At 38.3% G+C, this 27,206-nt stretch overlaps 1 protein-coding gene across 4 annotated transcripts; it reads left to right on the top strand.

Moving 5' to 3' along the window:
- The first annotated feature begins 301 nt into the window (after nt 1–301).
- Nucleotides 302–25,306, top strand: znf362a (zinc finger protein 362a). Of its 4 annotated transcripts, XM_079844287.1 has the most exons (11): nt 302–419; nt 2,569–2,637; nt 5,726–5,789; nt 9,113–9,359; nt 9,438–9,563; nt 11,120–11,176; nt 13,086–13,431; nt 15,704–15,928; nt 16,916–16,994; nt 18,340–18,498; nt 21,620–25,306. In XM_079844287.1, exons 2-11 carry the CDS (start codon nt 2,612–2,614, stop codon nt 21,734–21,736), a joined length of 1,446 nt encoding a protein of 481 aa, XP_079700413.1. In that variant the 5' UTR covers nt 302–419; nt 2,569–2,611; the 3' UTR covers nt 21,737–25,306. The 4 variants fall into 4 exon arrangements, with proteins under 4 accessions (XP_079700413.1, XP_079700416.1, XP_079700415.1 ...); XM_079844289.1 differs by lacking the exon at nt 11,120–11,176 and having other exon boundaries at nt 308–419; XM_079844288.1 differs by lacking the exon at nt 2,569–2,637 and having other exon boundaries at nt 311–419.
- The last annotated feature ends 1,900 nt before the right edge of the window (nt 25,307–27,206 follow it).

Raw genomic sequence — 27,206 nt, 5'->3', positions numbered from 1 at the left:
ATCCACTGTGTTTACATTCTCTGAGACATAGACGTATAAAGGGATGCAATTCATCAATGCTGCTACAAAAATGTCGTTTTTCATAGAGTATTAATAGAAATGCATATTATTTGTTGGTCGTGACTGGCTGTGATCTGTTAGTCAATCCATATCTCACTGTCTTCTTTTTCACTCCTTAGCCAGCCAATCCCTTCCCTGACCTCTCAGAGGAATTACAGTAACACTAAATGGAGCGAGTCATGATTTTGCATGATTTTATGTTTGATCATATATGGTTTCGCTACTCTAGTTCTGTGCCTGCAGCACCCAGAAGTGAACGGCAGGCGACCCGGAAGGTCTGAACTCCCTCTGAAGGCAAAGCCGAAAGAACATCTCAACCTTTCATTAAATCTAATAAATCCGCCGTCGAGGTCTGTAAGGTATGTCTATCGCTCTCTTTACACCTTCACGAATGCATATCTTTTTTTTTGACTTTGCACGATGCAGCGAAACGATGCTAGTTATCACAGTCGTTCGAGTGAGCAAAAAAGTTCAAATAAAAGAAAAAAAAAATCAAAAACAGACGCGTTTTGCAACAACATTCCAGCTGCACTCTTGTGCATAATTGCGTCATGATAGAAATGTTACATTTTCGCGGGAGGGATGCGCGTCTGTTTCCATTTGCGTGGTTTGTTCGCATCGCATGATTGTTGTAGGAAGTGTCTCGTTTTTTTTTCTCCTCTCTTTTTTTTTTCCTCCACCAGCCGGGCTATTCAAACCTGCAGATCTAAGTAAACAATCATCCGCGCACTTAATGCAAATAATGCGGCGTTTTACGCGTCGCTCCTTTGAGCTGAATTCACGCGCTTTATTTTTGTCGCTAGAAATTTGGGATCTGCAGAATATGGCGCCCTGTCCTTATAAAAATAAGACAGGCTGCCATTTTTGTTTTCCTTTTGTCTGAAATTTTTAATAAAACTGTCTGAGAATGTGGGAGAGGCAGACACCGGGGACCCGCACTTTCTGGAGACACGAAACCTGTCCATTCGCGCGATTTTCCCACTCTTTTTAATTTGATATTTGATCAAAAAAGACATGCTTTAATTTGGGATGATTTCAAGGATGCCGATAGAATAAAAGAAAAAGTTGTGTAAGTTTTATCTCAGTTTATATCGAAGACTCAGAGACGTGCCATTCGTCGCCAGCATGTTTATTTGATATGTACATGTTGTTTAAAGGTGCGTATTTGCGCATTAAATAGTTTTAAATGTTACAGGCAGCCTGTGACTTCTTCACCTCGGCGTCATTTAAATGGGAAGAAACCCATGGGATAGGTAGAGGTCTTTGTATGCGAGATTTGATTCTAAAATTAATCTTTAGACTTTGTAATGCACCTCAGATTAATGTAAGCACATGGTCATTTTTGGGGAACATTTACTATGGCAGGACCATATTGGAAATACTTACCAAATAATACCAGTTTACATGAACTTCAGTGCCACGTTAGTTGAGATACCCTGCAGTGTTTACATTTAGTAGACATTTAAGCTATTTTGTATCTGTAAGGTTTTACTAAACAATGAATTTGAATGTCTTCATACTAGTATTTATACAACTAAACAATCCAGAACTGAACCCTGGTTTCACCACAGTACTATTTATATATATATATATATATATATATATATATATATATATATATATATATATATATATATATATATATATATAATATATATATATATATAGGAAATGGTTCCTTGAAGTTGTTGTGTTGAACAAACAGGAACAATGGCACTCATCCTTCCGCCTTCTAATCTTTACCTGCTCGCTTTTGCCTTTTGGTAACTCTGGACCTTCAGAAACGTTTCCATACGGGGTGATTGCTTTAGGCGTATCATTTTCATACATTATGTCTATGACACCGTGCTATGAATGTTTTGGCAGTGCTTATGGGTCTTGAGAGTGTTTGACTAAGGGGCCTTTCGGAGAAATTCATTTACCGGAGCCAAAAATAATAAAGGCGATATGTCCAAATATATGAGCCCAGACCCTGCTGAATATTTCCTTAATGATGCTGAAAGAGTGTCTGTTTCACTTCCTGCTAAAACTGTGGGGTAGAGTTTTCGCTTTTCCAATGGAATCTGACGCTTTAACATATGCTGCTGACCTTTATACGTTTTAACATTCAAACACACACGTATTGTCATGTGTTTTTCTCTTTGTGATTTTGCAGATGTAGTTTTCAGATTGGTGTAATAAAGTGCTTTCTGTTTATAAGCTTTCACTGTAAATGTTTTTTTTTTTAATAAAAAATGATATGATAAATATGTTTTTACATTAACAAAACCCCTTCTGATTTAAAAACAAATATAGTTTTAGAGTTTTTAGCAAAAATAAAGTGTAAAACCCTGAAATAGTTGCACCGATATTAAAATTTTTGGCCGATAACCGATAATTCTTTATATTTGAAAGCTGATAACTGATAGGTGCTTTAAAGGTGCTGTATGTAAGAATGACTGCTAGTGGTTGAAATGGGTACTGCAGTCCAAATTCAAAATATTGTTTGCCCCGCCCCCTCCTCCTCAGACTCAACGCTGAGGACACGCAACAGGAACGAGCGCAATTGACAATGGAAGGCGAGGAGATTTACACACTGTAAGTTGATTTTTCCGTGTTTTGATGTGCTTCCGTTCATAGAGATTTTTAGATGGATGTCGAGGCTTTTTGGGTCTGGTAGAACCCGCGATCTCTGACCCAGTTTGTTTGCCGGCTTCCATACGCTGTGTTTTCCGCCGACTGGCAACCTGTGGTGTCGAAATACTATTGGATAAACTGCCAGCGTGCGTTATCACTAGGGGTGTAACCATTCGTTTTGACAACGATTGGATTCGTATCACGATTTGAGGTTGTCGAGGACAATATTGGTTCATTTAGAACGATACGATCCAAAACGATTCAGTAACTTTTTAGCCAAAAATTCAACTAGTGTGACTGAAATATATACCTGGATACTGGTCAGTGAGGTGAAGTTTCCTAGTTTCCTGTTGTTTCTTGTAAGGGAATCAGGTATCAATTAATTATGGATGTAAACAAACAAGTAAACAACAATTAATGGCGAATGCATTCACATTCGATTTGAATAAAGTGCAACCAACAGTTTAGGTTGAATTAACAGAAATTTTACCTTTTCTGCTCTCATTTTCAAAATCCCATGGCGCCTTAGTAGGTGGTTGGAGAGATTTGTCGTTGTACTTTACTTGATCTTTACATGTCCTACAAACAGCGAGCGACTTATTTAGAACATCTCCGTCTTTGCAAAAGCCAAAGTGTTTCCACACACTGGATCGCAATGGTGGCTTGATAATTTCTCGCTTGTTGGCTTCTCCTCTACCATCCGCCATGCTATGTTTTAATAATAATAATTAATAATAATAATTTGTTAAATTTATATAGCGCTTTTCTAGGCACTTTACATATAGAAGGGGCGAATCTCCTCAACCACCACCAATGTGTAGCACAACCTGGATGATGCGACGGCAGCCATTTTGCGCAGAACGCTCACCACACACCAGCCGATTGGTGGAGAGGAGACCGAGTAAGGAAGCCAATTGTATATGAATTTTGTTTTCTTTGCGCTGCTGCTGGCGCGTGGTGATGTCACAGATAGGCAGACTGAATCGAGTAACGTTTAACGCCTTTATCATTAAAAGTGCTACGAAACAACATCCATATAAAGTCTGACGTGCTTAAATCCAAAGCGTTATTTCCTATTATTGATGCAATCGATTGATTACCTTTTAAAACGATGTTAGAACGATATATGTCATCCGGAAGGCCAACTTGCCGAGCACAGATCGATGTAGTTGGATCATAGGAATATAAATCGGTACATCGATGTAGTAGATGAATCGTTACACTCCTAGCTATCACAGCCCGGAACAAAAACAGACATTATGACACGGAACGCACATTTCAGAGTAGAATAACTGGCTGTAGCATTGCTTTTCAGAGAGACGAGTATGTGAACCCAGCATGTTTCCTAAATATCTGCAAACATATTTTACAGTCAAAAACGTACATACAGCACCTTTAACATATCAGACAAATGTTCTTATCGGGCCGTTAACGAAAACATTAAAAATTAACATATCGTCCAATACCGATATGGTGGCCGATATATTGTGCATCCTAATAGTTTTACCATCATTTTATAAGTTATGCAAGATTGAACTTGATTTTTAGGTCAGTTTAATATAAGTAAGGGGTAATGTACATCCAGCCGGTTGTTATCGCAGAATAAACCCCGACAGAGTGATCAGGTCTTGCGTCACTCTGAAGGGGTTTATTCTGCAATAACCGGTTGGATGTACATTATTACACTTATTACACGGCTACTTGTCTAAAGTAAATTACACACAAAATATTGTCTTGAGTTTAAATATTTTATAATCTCTTCCGTGAAGAAAAACAGTTCCAAACTGCTTTAAGCCTTTATCTATTGCTGAAAAGATTAGTTTTTACCATATATGTTGAAATTAATGCTAAAAGGGATAGTTCACCCAAAAATTAAAATTAGCCCATGATTTACTCACCCTCAAGTCATCCTATAGTTGTATATGACATTCTTTTTTTTCAGACGAATACAATCTGAGTTATATTAAACATGTCCTGGCTCTTCCAAGCTTTATAATGGCAGCGATTGTTGTTCTGTTTTTGAAGTCCATAAAAGTACATCTATCTGTCATATAACTGCTCCATGAGCGCTGTTATTCACTTTGGCGGTTGTTATCTTGGAATAACATACCGCTGGAATGCACGATTGACCAATCAGAATCAAGTATTTCACAGAGCTGTGTAATAATTTAACTTAAAATGACTTGTACAGCCTTTTTGATTACTTAAACAGTTAAGGAAGTAACAGAACTTAAGCTTTTAATATGGATGCACGGAAATGAAAATTCTGGCCAGTACCGAGAACTGATCATTCTTTATATTTGAAAGCCAATAAATTTAAATCCAATCATTTTTAGAAGAAGAAAAAATCTTATCGGACCAAATTTTCTTATCGGGCCGATAACATTAAAAATTATCATGTATCGATGCCGATATGGTGGCCGATATATCATGCATCCCTAGTTGTGGATTTATTTTTTTCACGTTGTCGTGATAACATAATCTGACGAAGTTTGCACCATCACAGCAAAGCATATTCACTAAATATTTTTTAATGCATTAAAATTGCATTTGTATCCATAGCAGTGCAATGCAATACTCAGTGTCTTGCATTAGATGTTTGTTTGATTTTCTCAACGGGCGTCATCTGATCATAATCTGCTGTAGGTGTGTGAACCGTGTGATCAAACAGTGTGAGTTTGCTCGAAATACTTGTTCTGTGTTGTATCATATTCATACCACTGTGTCACGAGTAGTACAGCGTAATGTGCCAATGCATTTAAAGGCACAGTCCTCAATTAATAAGTATTAGTGCAAGTTTTAAGCCAACACCAAAATCTTCCGAACAATGGCAGTGATTCCCTGTCACTGTGATGAAGCTTTACTGTAACTCTGTACCTGAAGCCAAATCCTAGTGTTTGAGACGTTAAATCAGAATCACACCTTTTAAAGTGAAAATTATGTATCCATTTGTTTGGCTGTCATCCTATGATTGGGCAAGTAATAGTCACTTAACCGTGAATGACCTGAAAATAAATCATCATTAATCAAGCATGACTGTGTGTTTCAGAATGGCAGAACCTAGATTTAATAATCCATACTTCTGGCCTCCTCCACCTTCTATTCCTGGTCAGGTAAGGAAAGTGAACGTGCATCATTGGACAGACGTAATTAATCCTGGTCTTTTGTTTAAAAACAATCTTCATAGTAACATAATCATTTACTTTAGTTCTAGACAGCCAGTCTTCTGAATCATTGTTTACTAGTTGTCTTAAGTAACAGATAAGGGCACAATTACTCTAAAGATTAGAGTACTTTCAAACTGATCTTTCTCTAGTCCGTAAACACTCTTAAAGGAACACAGACTTTTTGGGGCTTATTGACCGTATCCCCCAGAGTTCGATAAGTCCATACATACTATTCTCATCTCTGTGCTATAACTCTGTCTGACGCACCCACCGCTAGCCTAGCTTAGCACAAAGACTGGAGGTAAATGGCTCCAGCTAGCCTACTGCTCAATAAGAGACAAAATAACACCAACATTTTCTATTTACATGTTGTGATATGTATAGTTACATCGCATACTAAGACAGACGGAAAATGAAAAGTTGTGATTTTCTAGGCCGATTATGGCTAGGAACTATACTCTCATTCCTGCATATTAATCAAGAGCTTTGAGCTGTACCATGAGTGCAGTGGCGCAATGATATTACGCTAGGGTAACCAGACGTCCCCGGAAATGTGCCCGTTTTACAGCTCGTTCAAAACAATCCGCTTATACATTGCAAAAAGGCCCAACATCAGGCAGCTGCTGGTTATAGGAGCAGTCGTGTAGTGATTATTTTCACCAGCAGATGGTGCTGTGAGATACGCCGAGTCGCTGACTCGGTCGCATGTGCGCCGCTACTTCATGAAGAATGTCACAGAGAGCAGAGCGCCATTATCGTCAAATATCAAAATAAACATCGTTATCGCTTTCAAGGTAGTAACACACTAACTATTCATGTTAAATTAAAGTAATACTGTTTGCATGTGCTTTATAACAGAGCCTCAACAGGTATGGGATTGTTTTTTCCCCAAAAGTTCCGCAGTGATTACCACACATCTCTATAAAAAACATAAACAAATACATGTGCAGAATAAACATACTTAAACACATTCTTAAAATAAGCCTAAAATGCTAAATAACAAAACCGATTAAAGATAGTAACAGTTATTTTCAAGCACAAACGTAACAAAACAATTGAAGTAAAATAAAAAAAGTAATTTATACAGTATAAACTTGTGAAAATTAAAGTATTAAATACAATTATATTTGTTAAATAGTTTTATCTTATTTTTGTAATGTGTTTTTGTTAAGTCATGTTATAATATTGTTTTGAACAGCTTGTGATTTACAGTGGTTACTATATGAACTGTTTTCTTTGTTTGTTTGTTTGTTTGTTTTTGCGGGTGCGGTGAATTTTATTAAATCCAGACCAGAAATTGTAAAAATCAAACTAAATCATAATAATTATTAATGTTATTAATAATATAGGGAGCCCACTACTACAACAACAACAACAACAACAAAAATCATTCAATAATGTCCCCGTTTTTAATTAATAGAAAATAACAAATTAGTTTTTGTGTGATATTTTGACCACTCAAATAGGCAGATGTCCCCGTTTTCCATTTCAGAAATCTGGTCACCTTATATTACGCAGCGTCTGAAAATAGTCCCCAGCACTCTCTGTGCAAGCAGGTTGTCACGTTGGTTATGTTGATGGAAGTTAGCCTATCTTCAGGCGCTGTGTAATATCATTGCGCCGCTGCACTCATGGGACGGCTCAAAGCTCTTGATTAATACGCAGGAATGAGAGTATAGTTCCTAGCCATATCAGTCTAGAAAATCACATTTAATTTTCCGTCAGTCTTAGTACATGATGTAACTATACACATCACAACATGTAAATAGGAAAATGTTGGTGTTATTTTGTCACTTATTGAGCAGTAGGCTAGCTGGAGCCATTTACCTCCAGTCTTTGTGCTAAGCTAGGCTAGCGGTGGGTGCGTCAGACAGAGTTATAGCACGGAGATGAGAATGGTATGTATGGACTTATAACTCTGGGTCCCAAGTCCCAAAAAGTCTGCGTGTTCCTTTAACACTGTAAAGACTGTCAAATAATAGAAGAAAAATCTAATTGTTTTGATTTTTGAAATGGAATGTATTATTGAAACTTAAGGCAAAATCCAAGGTTTTTTTTTTTTTTTTTTGAGCATCATATTTGATATACGTGTTTTATGGCTCATATGGTATAATACAGGAGAACATGTAGCTCATAGGAGGAAAACTCCTAAAATTGACCTAAAATTGGTGATATTTATATATCCAAAAAGAAAGATATAACATATTACTTATATAAAATGCATATAAATACTCTATATCTCCCAATAGTATGTCTTAGTAAGATGTTTTGTGGTTTGGTTTAGTTTATTTGCACAAATATAAATATATATAGGCCTACAATACAAACAAGAACATACAATGCAAATACTGTGCAGGGAGAGGCAGAAAATCCAAAAGGAATTATTTAAAACAACAAAGAAAAAAAGAAACTTTGAAATTAAAGAGAGAGCTAAATTACATTTACAAATATATAAATGTTTATGATTGAGTCAAGTTAATTACAACATACACTGAACACAATTATGTGTTGCACTGCGTGAGGCAAATGGTTGTCACACCAGATACTGACTGTTTTTTCGGACCCCTCAATACAGTAAAACTGCATATTTTAGTGTGGCCTTTTATTGTGGCCAGCCTAATAATCTAACCAGCATGTTGATATGCCACACCTGTGAGGTGGATGGATTATCTGGGCAAAGGAGAAGTGCTCACTAACACAGATTTAGACAGATTTGTGAACAGTATTTGAGATAAATATGGCCTTTTGTTTACATAGAAAAAGTCTTAGATCTTTGAGTTCAGCTCAGGAAAAATGGGGGCCAAAACAATAATTTTTTGTTCAGAGTATATCAAAACCCCCAAAATAATGTACTCCAGAAACATACATGTAATGCAAGGCAATGCAATAATGACTAGATGCACATAAACATTCATTCAAAAGCCTGATGATATTCACATTTTCACATGAATTTTCTAAACAATGTGCTGATAATCAAGTATGAGTCGAGTAAGTGGTCATCTTTAAATATTACTAACAATATAAAAGTTATTTTTATTTTTAAAAAATCTGTAAATATTTCACAGAAAAACTTTTAGAATGATACCAAAAGGTGTTATACTTGCCTTCACTTGTCTGATTGATACTTTTTTTAGCATGTAGTAGATTTTGAATCATGTTGATAATTTAAAGGCCTTAAAAACTTGCGTTGCAAACATAAAACAGAGACTTTATAGGGTTAAACACGAGTTCTGCTCAGAACCATCTGGTTGATCTCGCTTTTTCCTCAGTTGGATAACCTCGTGCTGATCAACAAGATCAAAGAGCAGCTCATGGCAGAGAAAATCAGACCTCCACACCTGCCGCCCACCTCTGTCCCTTCCCAGCAGCCCTTGCTGGTTCCGCCCACATCCACAGAAGGAGGGCAGCACAATATATCGACGCCCAAGCTGCAGCAGATGCCAGGGCTTCACGTGCACAGCACTTCCCAGCCTGACATCGCCCTACACGCCCGACCCGCCTCCAGCACCGTCGCAGGTAAATCCTCCACTGAATGGAACAAATCAGCTCACTGAGACGCATTCATGCTGCTAATTGTGCACATAACTTGGGCAGGTCGTATTCTGGGTGACGTCAACTTGAATCTGGACGATAAGACTGCCATTAAAGCAAGGGGATTGTGGGAAGACTGGCATTTGCGGCAAATCATAGACCAGCCATCCAGAGCGAATCATCTGTCAGGTATGTGCATGTTAATTATTGTTATTGTACACTCACCTAAAGGATTATTAGGAACACATACTAATACTGTGTTTGACCCTCTTTCGCCTTCAGAACTGCCTTAATTCTACGTGGCATTGATTCAACAAGGTGCTGAAAGCATTCTTTAGAAATGTTGGCCCATATTGATAGGATAGCATCTTGCAGTTGATGGAGATTTGTGGGATGCACATCCAGGGCACGAAGCTCCCGTTCCACCACATCCCAAAGATGCTCTATTGGGTTGAGATCTGGTGACTGTGGGGGCCATTTTAGTTCAGTGAACTCATTGTCATGTTCAAGAAAACAATTTGAAAAGATTGGAGCTTTGTGACATGGCGCATTATCCTGCTGGAAGTAGCCATCAGAGGATGGGGACATGGTGGTCATAAAGGGATGGACATAAAGGGGTGGTCATAAAGGGATGGACGTGGTCAGAAACAATGCTCAGGTAGGCCGTGGCATTTAAACGATGCCCAATCGGTAAGCCCCTCCCCTCAAACGCAGATGAGCCAATAGCAGTTGAGCATCAGTTGCGCTGGGACCGGAACTCGGACATCTTTAGGTTTCCGCGCCATAGAGAAACATTGGAAAATCCGAAGCTCTCATCGGTTTGATGGTGTTTATGCTACAAAAATGCTCAAATGTCGTGCCTGAGGTACTATAACACTGATTCCAGGGATCCTGAGAGGATTTTCGGTTTGTCATACTCTCGTTAAGTTACGATTAAAGTCCCTGCTAACATACAAACCGTAATAACTAACTGTTCTCACGTCATGTAACACTGTAGGTCAAAAACACGAAGGTCTACATTTCAGTGCCTCTCCATATTAAACTTGTTATATGTATATTAATTTCATTTTAGATGTGTTTAAGGTCTACATTATCTGTCTAACTAAGGACGACTCCTATTTTGATGGGTATTCTAGTCTACGGCAAGTGAAAGGTAGAGCTTGCACGCAGTTTATCGGAGTTGTTTTGCAGATACAAAGTTTACCAGTTATTAACTGCACCCTTGAAAAGTTATAAGCTCTGTGTAGATGTTTGTTTACTGTGAGTGTTTTTGTGTAATTTGCTGTGTGTTAATGGTAATGCAACGGAGAGAGCTAGTTTGTGAATGAGACGTTAATGCGCACTTCTTATGCTTTGTTTGTTCAGCTCTTACGATGGTTTTTTTGGAGTGAAAAAGGACATAATAAACTTCATAAACCATCAGGAAAGTTTGGCTATCATTCGGACGGGGTATACTCTACATTCTGTGTCCAAAAACATCTTGGGATAAGGTTTTCACACTGACAGCTGTCATTGTAAGATATATCAACTCCGTTTGTTTGTCCGAGTTAGCAACAGTAACTAAGGGGGGCGGGGCTTACCGATAGGTCAATTGGCACTAAGGGGCCTAAAGTGTGCCAAGAAAACATCCCCCGCACCATTACACCACCACCACCAGCCTGCACAGTGGTAACAAGGCATGATGGATCCATGTTCTCATTCTGTTTATGCCAAATTCTGACTCTACCATCTGAATGTCTCAACAGAAATCGAGACTCATCAGACCAGGCAACATTTTTCCAGTCTTCAACTGTCCAATTTTGGTGAGCTTGTGCAAATTGTAGCCTCTTTTTCCTATTTGTAGTGGAGATGAGTGGTACCCGGTGGGGTCTTCTGCTGTTGTAGCCCATCCGCCTCAAGGTTGTGTGTGTTGTGGCTTCACAAATGCTTTGCTGCAGACCTCGGTTGTAACGAGTGGTTATTTCAGTCAAAGTTGCTCTTCTATCAGCTTGAATCAGTCGGCCCATTCTCCTCTGACCTCTAGCATCAACAAGGCATTTTCGCCCACAGGACTGCCGCACACTGGATGTTTTTCCCTTTTCACACCATTCTTTGTAAACCCTAGAAATGGTTGTGCGTAGGCTTGCTACGATAGTCGGTGTTGTCGGTGTTACCGGTGTCCAGACTCAACACCGCTTACATCACTTGCCCACCGTGGCACCGCCCTTTGTCTTTTTGATTTTTTTTTATAGTAATAAAATAATTTAGTTCAGTTAGAGAACAGACAATACAAATAAAAACTGAATGTATCTGCTTAATAAAGCAGGATCCGACCGTGAGTCTCGGCAGCGGCAGGAGTCATTCATCAGATTTAAGAGTGAGTAGCTGACTGAGATGATCGCGGAAGATTTGGTTTCAAAGCGAAACGTAAAAGCGCCTATTTAAGGGAGTTTGTCATTTGTTTTGTTGTTGTGTTTTTCATTAAAAATAATAGGCTAATGAACCCACAATTCAAGCAACCCGCAGCCGAATTGGGGCTAATTCAAAACTGAAAGTAAAATGTGCACGGCCGCACAGAGCGCGCATCGTTTACTTTCGCCTGGCTCCGCAGTGCGAGCCTCCGCGCTACGCTGACTGCGCGCATTTATTTTTGCCGCGCGCACCCTCGCGCTCGTGCGGGCGCGTCGAGTATAAACAAGGGGACGAACTGTTATTCATTCATGGCGTGCATCTCAATCATAGACTGATCAATGCTTGATCAGTGCCCTGACTACTGAACTAGGGAACTGATTGAGACGCACCCATGGCCTCACAGAGCGCGCATTTACAGACCAGCTGTCATTCACGGTGTGTGCGCACTGGCGCGTTTTCAGTTCAGAGCGGACGTGTGCATGTTACTTTCGGTTAGATAGAATTAGTGATTTAAAAGCCTCCGCCGGTGATACCGGTATTACCGGTGTTGTCACACATTAAATTAACCGGTGGGAAAATTTCCTCACCGTCACATCCCTAGTTGTGCGTGAAAATCCCAGTAACTGAGCAGATTGTGAAAAACTCAGACCGGCCCGTCTGGCACCAACAACCATGCCACGCTCAAAATTGCTTAAATCACCTTTCTTTCCCATTCTGACATTCAGTTTGGAGTTCAGGAGATTGTCTTGACCAGGACCACACCCCTAAATGCATTGAAGCAACTGCCATGTGATTGGTTGATTAGATAATTGCATTAATGAGAAATTGAACAGGTGTTCCTAATAATCCTTTAGGTGAGTGTATAATGCAATTATGTTTTTGCCATGATATGCTTTTGTACATGTTCATGTTGCTGTTTGAAGTCCCTCCAAAGGCAGTTCTTCTCTATAACTTTCGGGAACGAACATGTCACAATATTCCACATTTGAATAATTCCCGCCAAGGCATGTGCAAAATAAAGGGGCGTGGTCTGGTTGAGTTATTTAGTAGTGTGTTGAAACTCGAGGTTAAGGTAAGGGGCGGGACCTTTCCCTAACATGCTCAGAGTCGTTGGTCAATCACAACACACTTGTCCATCCGACCAATCAGAGCACATTGTGCTTTTCAGAAAGAGACAGGAACTAAACAGAGCGTTACTGACAGACTGGGAAAGAGGGGCTGCAACGATGGAGAATATGAGGACAATAATGAACATTCAAGCATAAAAACCTGTTCTAGTAGAGCCCAAATATGGCGTCTTTAATTGAGGTATATTTTCAGGACTGTCACTGACGTCTTCTCGAACTGCCAACCATAACACGTCCGAGAGTGCGACGCCAACCACCCCAACCACTCCAACCACCAGCAGTCAGACGCGTCAGGGTGGCGCTCCTTCCCCGAACCTCATCTCAGGACTGGCCGGCGGGCCGGGGATGGAGGCTTTCAAAAACAGCGGAGGACTGGCAGGACTGCTGGGTCCGCCTCCTAAGAGCATAGGACGAGGTCGCAAAAAGATCAAAGCTGAAAACCCCTCTGGACCGCTCTTAGTCGTTCCCTACCCAATCCTGGCCTCTGGAGCCGACCAATCATCTGTCAGCATCACTGCCAAAGAGGGCAAAACATACAGGTAGAAGTTTTCATAAGATTTCATAAGGATTTATGTTTAAAGTAGGGCTGTCAAAAGATTAATCGCGATTAATCGCATCCAAAATAAAAGTTTGTGTTTACATAATATATGTGTGTGTACTCTGTTAATTATTATTTATATATAAATACACACACATTCATGTATATATTTAAGAAATATTTGCATGTATATACTGTATATACATTTATAATCTATAATATATATAAATATAAATGTTTTATATATAAAAATAATATTTTTTTTCTTAAATATATACGTGCTTGTGTGTATATTTATTAGGGCTGGGCAAATTAACGCGTTAACGCTGGCAATTTAATTTTTTCAGCTTAACACATTAAAAATATTTAACGCAAATAACGCAGAGTCCGTTTTTATATCCATTTTTGCCTAGCGTTACATGATCACGCTCATATTCATGTAAATGCTTCCAAACGCGACAAGACACAAGAGAACGCGCTGTATGTCAATGTCCTGTCTGTCTGTGTGTGTGTGTGTGTGTGTGTGTCAGTGTCCCTTGATTAGCTGACATGAGACGCATCCACACACACACACACACACACACACACTCGACGCATAGATAGACTTGCGTCAGTTTCCTGCTCACATCGAGTTCTCTTTTGCTCTTGAACAAACAATAACACAGAGGATTTTGAGTATTCTCATATTAGGAGTCTTAAATTAGTTAAATAACATCTTAAATGAACTTAAAGAGTTGTGAGGAAATGAGATGCGCGTGAGATCCGCTGCCGTTCTTAAAGTGACAGGAGCACTGATGATGCCTGTCATTAATGTTCATCAAAGAACAACAGGAACAGAAAATTGTAGCTTTAATGATGATTCATCTATATTTCATTTATTATTTATGCAGTTAAGGAAGGTTTGATAACTTACATTTCTGTATATATATAACAGGGAAGGCCAGGGAAGGGAATGTTAAATATAACATTTATTATTTTGGGTTTATGTAAAGATTGTTTTAAGTTCATTTAAATTAAAAGTTGTTTTTTAAAGCCTAATAAATGTTGAAATTGGGAGCTTTCAGTTATACTGTAATGTAACGTCATTAATGTTTCATAGAGACTTTAGTATCAGTGATACTGGCCTTCATTCATAAAAACATGACAATACAACACATATTTAAAATATGCTGTCTTTAAATTGTTTATACATTAATTTGGAGACTAACTGAAATTATTACAATATCAAAATATTAAAAACTTAAAATATTAAAAACTTGCGATTAATCGCGATTAATTACAGAAAAAAATGTGATTAATTCGTTAATTTTTTTTTAATCGATGCCCAGCACTATTATTTATATATAAATAATAATTAACAGAGTACACACACATATATTATGTAAACACAAACTTTTATTTTGGATGCGATTAATCGCGATTAATCTTTTGACAGCCCTAGTTTAAAGGAACACTTCGCCCTCTCTTCTAGTATTGCTCTCATATTTCAGGACTTTAATTGCATGCATTTTATTTGTGTACAAATATGGCGTGTCAAGACAGCAGAGCATGGCGCTTGAGTCATGGCGTTCGATTCCCTGGGAATGCTTGAACTGATAAATTGTTTACTTTGAATAAGATAAAATAAAAGATAAAAGCATCTGCCACATGGATAAACGTTATTTAAATAACAATGGTATTGATGTTTTTCTGTTAAAATAGCGATTTAAAATAGTTCTGCACAATTTTGGTCATATATTAATTTGACATTAATTTATTTTTATTACTAATTTGAACAAAATAAGAAATATTACTGTTTAACAAAATTATTTAATAATGATATTTCTAAATAAAATTACATTCATTTCTTTATTTTTTAAAAGCTTTTATTTTGGCAGAACAACATTAAAGCTTCTCTTTTGTTGAGAACAGTCATTTTGTAAGTGCTTGTCATTACAAGCTTGGGAAGATAAGCATTTTCTGTGAACACGCAAGCATATATTTATTTAATATTTATCTGATTTGATAATCAGCCATGATGTGATTTTTCGTTTTAACCGTGCAGCCCTAGATATAAATATTGCAACATCAAACCAGTGTCTCATCTTGGTTTGATCTCTTGGTCCTAATCCAAATTGAATTCCCTTCCCCTGCATGTCTTTCCACTGTTATATTTGCTCCAGTATGTCATCTATAGAAGTTCACTTCCATACTTCGCTTTTATACCATTTACAAACCGTACTAGCCACATACTCCCGAGTCCCAAAACCCCTACGATTTTTTTCATTTTGCAGATGTAAAGTGTGTCCGCTGACGTTCTTCTCCAAGTCGGACATGCAGATACACTCCAAGTCCCACACGGAAGCAAAGCCACACAAGTGCCCTCACTGCACCAAGTCCTTCGCCAACGCGTCCTACCTGTCTCAGCACCTGCGCATTCACCTGGGAGTGAAGCCGTATCACTGCTCCTACTGCGAGAAATCCTTCCGCCAGCTCTCCCACTTACAGCAGCACACCAGGTACTTCTTCAGCCTCCGTTATATTTCATTTTAAAGGATTAGTTCACTTTTAAATAAACTTTTGCTGATAATTTGCTCACCCCCATGTCATCCAAGATGTCCATGTCTTTCTTTCTGCAGTCGAAAAGAAATTTAGGTTTTTGATGAAAACAGTCCAGGGTTTTTCTCCATATAATGGACTTCAATGGGCTCCAAACGGTTCAAGGTCCAATTGACAGTTTCAGTGCAGCTTCAAAGGGCTTTAAACGACACCAGACGATGAATAAGGGCGAAATCTAGCGAAACAATCAGTTTCTGCGAGAAACCGAGCAGTATTTATGCTATTATTTTACCTCTTAACAGAGGAACGTGATCATCTCTGAGCTCCGCCATAACTTCCGGAGAGTGAGGTCAAATTAGATCGTGGTTATAGATATATCGATAGTAGATGCCTCATTCTACTGATCCGTGCAGTCGCTAATGAGGCATCTACGTATACATCTATGACCACGATCAAATTTGACCTCACTTTGCGGAAGTCATGGCAGAGCTCAGAGATTATCGCGTTCGTCTGATAAGAGGTAAAATAATTGCATAAATACTGCTCAGTTTCTCGCAGAAACTGATGGTTTCGCTAGATTTCGCCCTTATTCATCGTCTGGTATCATTTAAAGCCCTTTGAAGCTGCACTGAAACTGTCATTTGGACCTTGAACCGTTTGGAGCCCACTGAAGTCCATTATATGGAGAAAAACCCTGGAATGTTTTCATCCAAAACCTTAATTTCTTTTCGACTGCAGAAAGAAAGACACGGACATCTTGGATGACATGGGGGTGAGTAAATTATCAGGAAAAGTTTATTTAAAAGTGAACTAATCCTATAAGAGCTTGTGTCGAAAAACGTGCCGTGTACAAATACAACTGGCGATGGCATGGTTATACCTAGGATATTTTAATATTGTTTTGACGTTTTCTTTCACCTTGTGCTTGCGTTTTTCACATTATGCAGAATCCACACAGGTGATCGGCCGTATAAATGTCTCCATCCAAGCTGTGAAAAGGCCTTCACACAGCTCTCCAATCTGCAGGTAAGACCCAAATAATAAAGGGATAGTTCACCCACAATGTAAATTCTGTCATTAATTCCTCACCCTCATGTCGTTCCAAATCCATAAGACCTTCGTTCATCTTCAGAACACAAATGAAGATATTTTAGATGAAATCTGAGAGATTTCTGACACTTTGACGCTTGAAAAAGTTCATAAAGAGATCGAAAAACGAATCCATATGATTTGAGCGGTTTAGTCGAACATTTTCTGAAGAGACACGATCACTTTACATGATGAACAGATTTAATTTAGTCTTTTATTCACATAAACATTCATCATGTCACACATCAGTTGTGGTAAACGGAAGTTCAAGCATGTTCGCTTGGCAAGAACCAATGAGGTTCATTCTCGTGTTACGCATCACGTTTGAGCTTCAGCGAGAACCAATGAGGTTCAGTCTCGTGTTACGCATCACGTTTGAGCTTCAGCGAGAACCAATGAGGTTCGTTCTCGTGTTACGCATCACGTTTGAGCTTCAGCGAGAACCAATGAGGTTCATTCTCGTGTTACGCATCACGTTTGAGCTTCAGCGAGAACCAATGAGGTTCATTCTCGTGTTACGCATCACGTTTGAGCTTCAGCGAGAACCAATGAGGTTCATTCTCGTGTTACGCATCACGTTTGAGCTTCAGCGAGAACCAATGAGGTTCATTCTCGTGTTACGCATCACGTTTGAGCTTCAGCGAGAACCAATGAGGTTCATTCTCGTGTTACGCATCACGTTTGAGCTTCAGCGAGAACCAATGAGGTTCATTCTCGTGTTACGCATCACGTTTGAGCTTCAGCGAGAACCAATGAGGTTCATTCTCGTGTTACGCATCACGTTTGAGCTTCAGCGAGAACCAATGAGGTTCATTCTCGTGTTACGCATCACGTTTGAGCTTCAGCGAGAACCAATGAGGTTCATTCTCGTGTTACGCATCACGTTTGAGCTTCAGCGAGAACCAATGAGGTTCATTCCCGTGTTACGCATCACGTTTGAGCTTCAGCGAGAACCAATGAGGTTCATTCCCGTGTTACGCATCACGTTTGAGAGTTTGAAGCAACATGAGGGAGAGTAATTTGACAGAATTTACATTTTTGGGTGAACTAACCCTTTAACTCTTGGTTTTAGTTCTAGTGAACTATAATAATCCTGATCTCAATCCAGCCATGGTGTAATTTGAATATTTCTGACTTAATGAGGTCCAGGCTTCATCAGGTCACCTCGTCTGTGAACTGTACTTTTACATTAGAGTCATGATAAAGCAGTCAATCAGTGTTTCTGTCATCTGTCTGAGGTGGGTGTGTGTTGGTGTATAACGAGAGTTTTGTGTTTCTGCAGTCTCACCAGAGATCACATAATAAAGACAAGCCTTACAAGTGCTCCAACTGTTACCGCGCTTACTCTGACTCCGCCTCCCTCCAAATCCACTTGTCGGCTCACGCAATCAAAAACGCCAAGGCGTACTGCTGCAGTATGTGTGGTCGAGCCTACACTTCTGTAAGTACCAGAGCTTTCTTCTTCATATTGACTCCTCTATCGTCCTGCATTGAGTGCAGAGGAATATGGTGGTAGTTCTCAAACTTAGACCAAGAACAAGGTGACAGTTCACATGAAATAATACTTTTATGTACAATAGTTGATGTGTCCTGCAGTGTTACATGCTATATGCTATAAAATCCCCCAAAGTTAGTGTTTTGCTAATTCTTTTATAATTAATATTCCTGCAGCATTTATGACCTTGCATTATTTAAGAGATTAAAAAAGGGTTAACTATTGCTTATTATCATGCATATTACTATGATATTGGCTGTTTATTAGCACGTATAAAGCTCATATTAATGCCTTATTCATATTCTACATCCCTTAAAGCAGCACTAGGTAACTTTTCAACCTTCATAATATATTTTCAAGACTCTTGTGATGATACATCAACTTACAATTGGTTGAATGACACGTCTGCCATAGCCTGACGGGGTCTGTATCGTTTTTAATCGGACTTTTAAACTTCGGGTTTCGGGTAGTAACCCGAGAACAAGACGAACTACAAAATTCGACTGCTTTACGGCATATACGTCACTTCCACCACCCCCACTTCCTTAAATTCGGACGTGCGAGAAAAACTATCATTTGTTTGCCGAATGTTATAGTCATGGCCGAAGCAGCACAGAAAAATAAGAAAGCAAAGGTTTTGTCGGAGGGAAGCAAAAAGAGGAAACGAGAAAGTGATGGGATTAAAGGCAGGAGGATCAACATTGGGCCAGCGTTTGCTCGTTGGCGTGAGCTGAAGGAGGAGGGGCTACATTCTTGCAAGTAAATAAATAAGACGTACGAAATCATATTTTAGGATACCTAACATGTCTGATATTTGTTTATTTGTCTTGCCTCAAGCCATAATGCAAATCGATTTTTCAAATTTGCAGATTCATCTAGGGTAGCTTGATATTATAATATTGACGATGTATGGTTATTACCTACCACTCAAACATTGAATGGAAGTATCATATAGATTCCGTAAAACGGGAACCAATAGACTAGGCTACTATAATGACGCTGGCTTGTAAACGTGAGCATCGCGATCATTTGGCGTTTGAAAAAAATAAAACCCATGAAATGTTATTCATATGACATGCTGAAACATATGCCACTGTACCTGGGATGAAGACATTTCACACGCGACGCAAGCAGAACACGCATGTGAACTCCCGCAGAGTTCAGGGATATCATGGTTGTCATGTCAATAAATGCACGTGCCACGTCCACTGATGTAGAATGACAGAGTTTACGACAGTAGTAGAGGACAATACTGTTTCCCAACTGTAGAGGGACCCCGAGAGCAAAACCTACCTAGTGCTGCTTTAATATCCGACCCAATACCTACACTTAACAACTACCTTACTAACTATTAATAAGCAGTAATTGGGAGTTTATTGAGGCAAAATTCTTAGTTAATAGTGAGAATTGGACCCTAATCTAAAGTGTGACCAAAAAAAATAAATAAAGTTATTTAAAAATGGTGGGGAAAAAGAAATGGTGAAAATGTATAGTACCCAAGAAATGCAATTCATATATATATAGGAAAATTTGATAAATATGTCATGGTGATCAGAGATGAGTTTTAACCCTCTGGGGCTCTTCGGTCATTTCTGCCCCAAATATTATTTTTTTTTAAATCGTAGCTTCATCGGAATGGTCCGAAACTTTGTGACTTTATTGGTACTTGGAACATCCAAAAAAATTGGAGGCAGGATTTGAAAAGTCTCAGGACCTTCGGGTCAAAAATGACCCCCATAGGAAATGAATGGGAAATTGGCAAAAATATGAAAATACAGAGTTTTTTTGTGCATACAATCTACAAATCAGCCAGAATGCAGAAAAAAAGGACTCAACAGTGCAGGGATGAATCTCTTAAACATCAAGAGTGCAAAACAGACAAAAAAACTCTCTCACACACACACACACACACACACACACAAAAACACAATTAGCTTTTGGAATGGCACGCGTTAATTTGTGTGTGCGTGTGTTTTTGTGTGTATAAGTGTGTGTGTGTGTGTGTGTGACTTTTTTAGTCTGTTTTGCACTCTTGATGTTTTAGAGATTCACCCCTTCACTGTTGAGTCCTTTTTTTCTGCATCCTGGCTGATTTGTAGATTGTATGCACAAAAAAACAAATTTCCCGTTCATTTCCTATGGGGGTCATTTTTGACCCGAAGGCCTGAGTGTGACTATTTTTTTTTTACAACCACTTTTCAAATCCTGTCCCCAATATACCAAGTACCAATAAAGTCACCAAGTTTCGGACCATTCCGATGAAGCTACGATTTTTTACATTTTTTTTATAAAACGCAAGATCCACTATAGTGGTAAAAATGTGCTATTGCGTGATAAAAATGCTCAATGTGTCCACCGGATGGCATTGATCTCATTTAAAAAATTGCTTTCATGAGGCCTAGGCTTGACTCTAAAATGAAATACAGCTTTAATAAAAAATAAAAAATAAATGATACATGTATATCATTTTTTACTTTTTTTTTTATTAAAGCTGTATTTCATTTTAGAGTCAAGCCTAGGCCTCATGAAAGCAATTGTGTGTGTGTGTGTGTGTATATATATATATATATATATATATATATATATATATATATATATATATATATATATATATATATATATATATATATATATATATATATATATATATATACACATTTTTTTATTATATTCAATGGGAAAAAATGGGTCATAATTATTGCATACATATTAAATATAAATCCTAAAATTATCTCTAAACACCAAAAAAGATAAAATATTATTGAACAAAATATATTTCATTGATTTTACTCAAATCTTTTTTATCTTAATCCCGCCCTCTGGGTCATTTTTGACCCGAAGGTCCTGAGTGTGACCCATAAATGAAGAACCCCAGGGGGTTAAGGGATCAAATGATTGACTACAGGGGGACTTCAAATATCTACATTTCCATTTACCACAGTTAGAGAACCAATGAGATGTGACATTTCCAATGAAATCAACTGTTTTAAGATCGTGCAGTTTCTAGTCTTTTAGCAATATATGCAATCATTGTTTTTCATCAATATCTTTAATCTTGTCACCCCAGGAGACCTACCTTATGAAGCACATGTCTAAGCACACGGTGGTAGAACATCTGGTGAGCCAACACTCGCCGCAAAGGACCGATTCCCCCAACGTTCCCGTTCGCATTTCCCTCATCTGAGCACCTGGTCCTGCGGTCAGTCTCTCCCGATCTTGGCATAAGCAAGCGAAATCGCCTGTTCTCGGTGGTTTGACATTATTATTATTATTTTTTTTTTTGTGTGTGTGTGTGTGTGTGTTCGTTTTATTTTTGAGAACATTCCAGAAGGTATTAGACTGTGTGAATAGAGGCTCAAAACACAGCAGCGATTTCGGAAGGTTCTGTTACACGCGTTCCTCCTCTTGAACTCATTTTTTGAGTTGAGAGGGGATAATCGGGAAATCCAAAGATGGTTTCACAGCACTTTCAGGCCACACAGGTTTGGCTTTAAACGTTTCTGGTCTGTTATGACAATAAAGGCATTGCTCTTGGCAGCTAAACGTTTGGGACTGTAGGTATTATGCATTATGAAATCAGAAGACATACGTCGTATGTATTACCCTTGGACCAAGTCCAGTACCTCCTCTCATATTTTTCTATGCTGTCTGGGAAAAATCCCCTTCTTTTGGGCAACTCAAAGTTGGTTTAGAGACCAATGGTCTTGTGTTTTGATGATGTCAATCGTAAAATGTTTTCATTTCCTTGCTTGTGGGGAAATTGTACTACAAATAGCTTTAGCATTAAAGTCAACTTCTCAAGAGGACTGTTATGAATCTGCAGAGGACTAATCAGCACACTTTAGATGTTTTGCGAGACTAATTAGTGCTTTACAAATGAGTTTTGTGGTCTGGTGCCAAAAATGGAATATGAAAATGGCAGAAGATTCAGAATGTGCAGCGTAAAAAAAAAAAAAGTGTGAACCTGCGACGACTCAAGACGTTGCGTTACGGATGTCAGCATGCATTTGACATTCTAGATGGGTGAAAACGGTCAAGAATTGTCCACAATCGTGAAGCTTTGAGAAGGTTAAAGACGTTATTTTCATCCCCCCCCCCTTATTATTTAAATGTTGTATGGTCAAATTTGATATTATTTGTACGGTCTCATTTGTTAACATTATTGATTTAACTACCTTCAAATAACAGTGAACAAATGTATTTCTTACAACATCCAATAATCTTTGTTATACTATGGGACTGTTGAATACTTGAATCTGATTGGTTGACGAACACTCTAAAGTAGTTCCAGGCAGGTCCATATCACTTCGCCAAATGATTTCAGAGCCAAAACCCACCACGACACTGAACAAGGGAATAAATATAGTAAACGATAGGATAAAAATGGCAAATTATTTCTATTTAAAAATGATGTTTGATGGTGTACAGAAAGCACCTACTCTCTTGTTCCCGCTCTCTCCCCACTCAAACGCACACACTTAACATTAGTTAATCAAAATACAGTTGTTCATTGTTTGTTCATGTTAGTACACCCAAAAATTAAAATTCTGTCAATAATTCTGTCGTTCCAAACTCCTTTGTTCATCTTCAGAATAAGATATTTTTGATGAAATCTGAGAGGTTTCTGACCCACCCATAGGGAGCAACTTCATTACTACTTTCAAGGTATTAAAGACATTGTTAAAATAGTCCATGTGACTCCAGCGTTTCAACCTTAATGTTATGAAGCGACGAGAATACTTTTTGTGCACAAAAACAAAACTAAAACAACGACTTTATTCAACTATTTCTTCTTGTCTGTGTCAGACAAAACAGTGCAGCGGTTCTGGGTGGCGATGGTCGATTTGGAAACACTCCTTCATGATGCTTCGAAACCTTTACCAATCTTTTGTGCGTGTATAAAACTGCCAAAGTCACGCGGTTTCAGTAAACGAGGCTTTGTTACTTCAAAACTGTTTCGAAATGTTTTGAAATTTCAATGGTTCACCGTTAGGGGTGGATTCGCTGAGATCACCCCCTAGTGGCGAACCATTGAACAAGTGTCTGGTTTATACATGATCTCTGATCAGTTTTATACATTTGTAGATATTTTAATGGGGTATTTGTATAATTAAAAGGAACAATAGTAGTTAATAATCTCTTAAGGACATGTTTAGCTGAGCCATCCAGGGAACAAACAAAAGAACACAGACACTTGATATTTAATCTTATTAGATGATGAATTGCATTTGATAGATTTTACTTTCAATAAAACATTTCCAATGGGTTTGTAAAATGTGTTTTTATCAAGCGGCAACCTCCCGAAGTTTCTCTTGAAGCCAATATGGAAGTGACTTAATCTGCAGTTCATGGACTGGCCACTAGAGGCAGACTCCAGAAGGAGCAGAATCTCATTGAGCTCATGTTAAAATGCCCAACTTTACAGCAGAAGAACACATGTTTACAGTCTGGGACACATTGTGGTTTTGGCCTATATATGTAATATTGCTCTTCATGACAACTGTGCATTTTTTTTATGACTCATTCGTTTAAATTAGATTAAGCCTTCAAGTTGTGCATAATTAAGGGCGTGGCAACTTGAGTGACATGTGGATTGCCGCCCACACCGTGGGGGAAAACAATCCAACGCTCTCCATTGACTTTGCATTGCGTGAAGCCGCCTCCTTGCATTTCGGACTTATAACAAAAAACAGAACAATGTCTAAGAGCTGATATGTGAAAAGGTGTACATTTACAAGAGTACATTTTTATATCTGTCGACCCAAAAAAACGAGCGTTTAAGGACACAAAAGTGGATACAGGCAATAAGACGTGAAGCATCAGCAGCAAGAATGGGTACATTTTGGGATCCTGACACTCAGTTTGCCTACGTGTGCAGTAAACATTTTGTCACTGCTAAGTCAAATATCCAAATGTCAGTTTTATATATTATACACTCCAGTGGTTGTAGTTCTCAGTGTCGCGCTCTGTCTCAATGGCATGTGTCCACTTTTTTGTCCTTAAACGCTCGTTTTTTTGGGTCAACAGCTTATAAAAACTTCTGGGTTTTGGGTCCTGTGTTTATTAGCTTGTTTGCTGTACACCCTGTCACATATCCGCTTTTAGACATTGTTCTGTTTTTTTGTTATAAGTCAAAAATGACAAGGAGGCGTTTCCCACAATACAAAGTCAATGGAGACGGTGGGCGTGGTCTTCAGATTATCAGTCTCTATGGACAAGCTTGGAGGGTGTGGTTTCAGCAAACAGGCACCTCCGCTCCACCCACGTCCCACCTCTTTGCCCATTTATTTTGGGTTATCTGTGGCCAAGATGGTGACGGCTGACTCCTCCCACTTTGGGCTTCAAAAATGCTCTTCAGAAACCTAAGGGACACCACATCCATTGTTATATACAGTCTATGTTCGAAAAACTTTTTTTGGTGGTACAATTGATTCGAAGCTTTGAAAAGCTTAGTTTCTCCCATCACTACTTCCGGGTTGTACACCGGCTCACCATTGGCCGAAGTGTGATGCTGATGCAGGAGCTGGCCAATAACGAGCCGGCGTTCTGACGTAGAACCTGGAAGCGCTGCACTGTTTTTACTACGAGTCAAAACCCTTATGTACAACTTTTGCTAACATTGGCCGGGATTATTAAATGCGGTAGAAGTCATTGTTAGTTTGTGTAGTTAACTAATGTTAACAAATGAAACCTTATTGTAAAGTGTTACCATTGTACTAAACTTATTTTATGCTTTTATTTTAATATTAATTTGGAAATAAAAAAATGATGTCCAGACAGATTTTATTACTGTATTACAGTAAAGAGACTTTATTTTCACTTATTTTTTCTTCTTGTTTGGATGCTCTTATTTGTCCTAAAAATGAAAAAGATCCCAATGGTCCTACTTCCTTTGGATTTCGGGGTGAAATATAATGTGGACATGAAATTCAGTGCCATTCTAAATTTGAATATTGGGTGGAAAAAGAGCTGGATTACAATGTGGAGTTGCCCATGAGATTTGTGTAGCCGTATCGATGTCTAGAATACCTCCTTGGCTTATTATACATGTTTATACTTATTATCATCTTTAAATATTAACAACTAACATGTTAATTTTACACATTTTAAGCCTTAACCATTTTATCACTAGTTGTTTACCATCACATTTTATATATTTTATACCATATTGGTGTTTACTTGTGTATTCAGTACTTTTATGTCATTTTATTTCCTAGCATGAACATGCTGTAAATAAACTATACAGTTACTTAAGTGTTAACCCGTTTATATAAAATGACTACATGTCTAGTTATTATAAAATATACCTTTTTAACTGTCTTGAATTGTGGTACTCTATAAGATTTGCCTTGGCTGCTACATGCAAAGTCAAGACACGGCGAGGGAACGGACTTTGTAAAAGTAAGCAAATAAATATATGAGAAAATTCTGTATCGGTGTGTGTTTATGCATGCTAGGTTACCACAAATACATTTACCTCTGATTATTAAGTAAACGCATTGACATTGGTGAGTTTTTCTGCTGAAAACAAGTGGACGGGATGTCAATGTTGAAAATGTCACTTTGGATAAAGCCGTCTGCATTATGACAAATAGGCAAAGAGGAGAAGCGTCTGTCCGATTAGAGCAGTCCACACTTCCTGTTTGTGAAATACTGCTGATATACTCTCAGGTAAGCCAAGAACTGTTTTCTCCCCCTTTTGTTTAAAAGTGACTAATAATATAATTAATAATTCTTAGTGATGATATCCAGAGTTACACGTATGTGTTGGTGTCAGTGAAAGGGAACTTAAAACATAGAAAAAGTTTAAAAGACCCGTTCACAACATAAAAGACAATAACTACTATGATAAAGACTTGCTTTTTTTGTAAAACACTGACAGCCAATCAGAATCCATCCTGCGAGTCACACTTGTGTTGTTCGCAGTCTAAAAGTGACCCAACACCTGAAATGTAACTTTTTTTATTTTCATAAAAAAATCTATGCAATATATTTTTGTTCAATAATATTTTGTATTTTGAGAGAATTTTACACTACTACTTAATATTTATGCAATTTCCCATTGAAAATAATACAAAATTTCAAGTTTTATTATATTTCAATTAAAGCTGTATTTCATGTTAAAGGAACACGCCACGATTTTTTGAAAATAGGCTAATTTTCCGTCTCCTCTAGAGTTAAACAGTTGAGTTTCACTGTTTTCGAATCCATTCAGCCGATCTCTGGGTCTGGCGGTAGCACTTTTAACATAGCTTAGCATAGATCATTGAATCTGATTAGACCGTTAGCATCTCGCTCAAAAAATGACCAAAGAGTTTCAATATTTTTCCTATTTAAAACTGGACTCTTCTGTAGTTCCATCGTGTACTAAGAGCGATGGAAAATGAGAAGTTGTGATTTTCTAGGCCGATATGGCTAGGAACTATTCTCTCATTCCTGCGTAATAATCCAGGAACTTTGCCGTCCCATGAGTAATGATATTACACAGCGCCTGAAGATAGGCTAACTTCCGTCAACATAACCAACGTGACAACCTGCTCACACACTGAGCGCTGGGACTATTTTCAGGTGCTGCGTAATATCATTGCATAATTTGCACTCATGATGTTTTCGAGATTTGAAGATTGTACCCCCCCTAAAATTGCACTTTTTAA

The sequence above is a fragment of the Gobio gobio genome (assembly GCF_949357685.1).
Source record: "Gobio gobio genome assembly, chromosome: 19".
NCBI lineage: Eukaryota > Metazoa > Chordata > Actinopteri > Cypriniformes > Gobionidae > Gobio > Gobio gobio.
The sequence above is the reverse complement of the archived record's forward strand: the minus strand, read 5'-3'. Positions and strand labels throughout refer to the sequence as shown.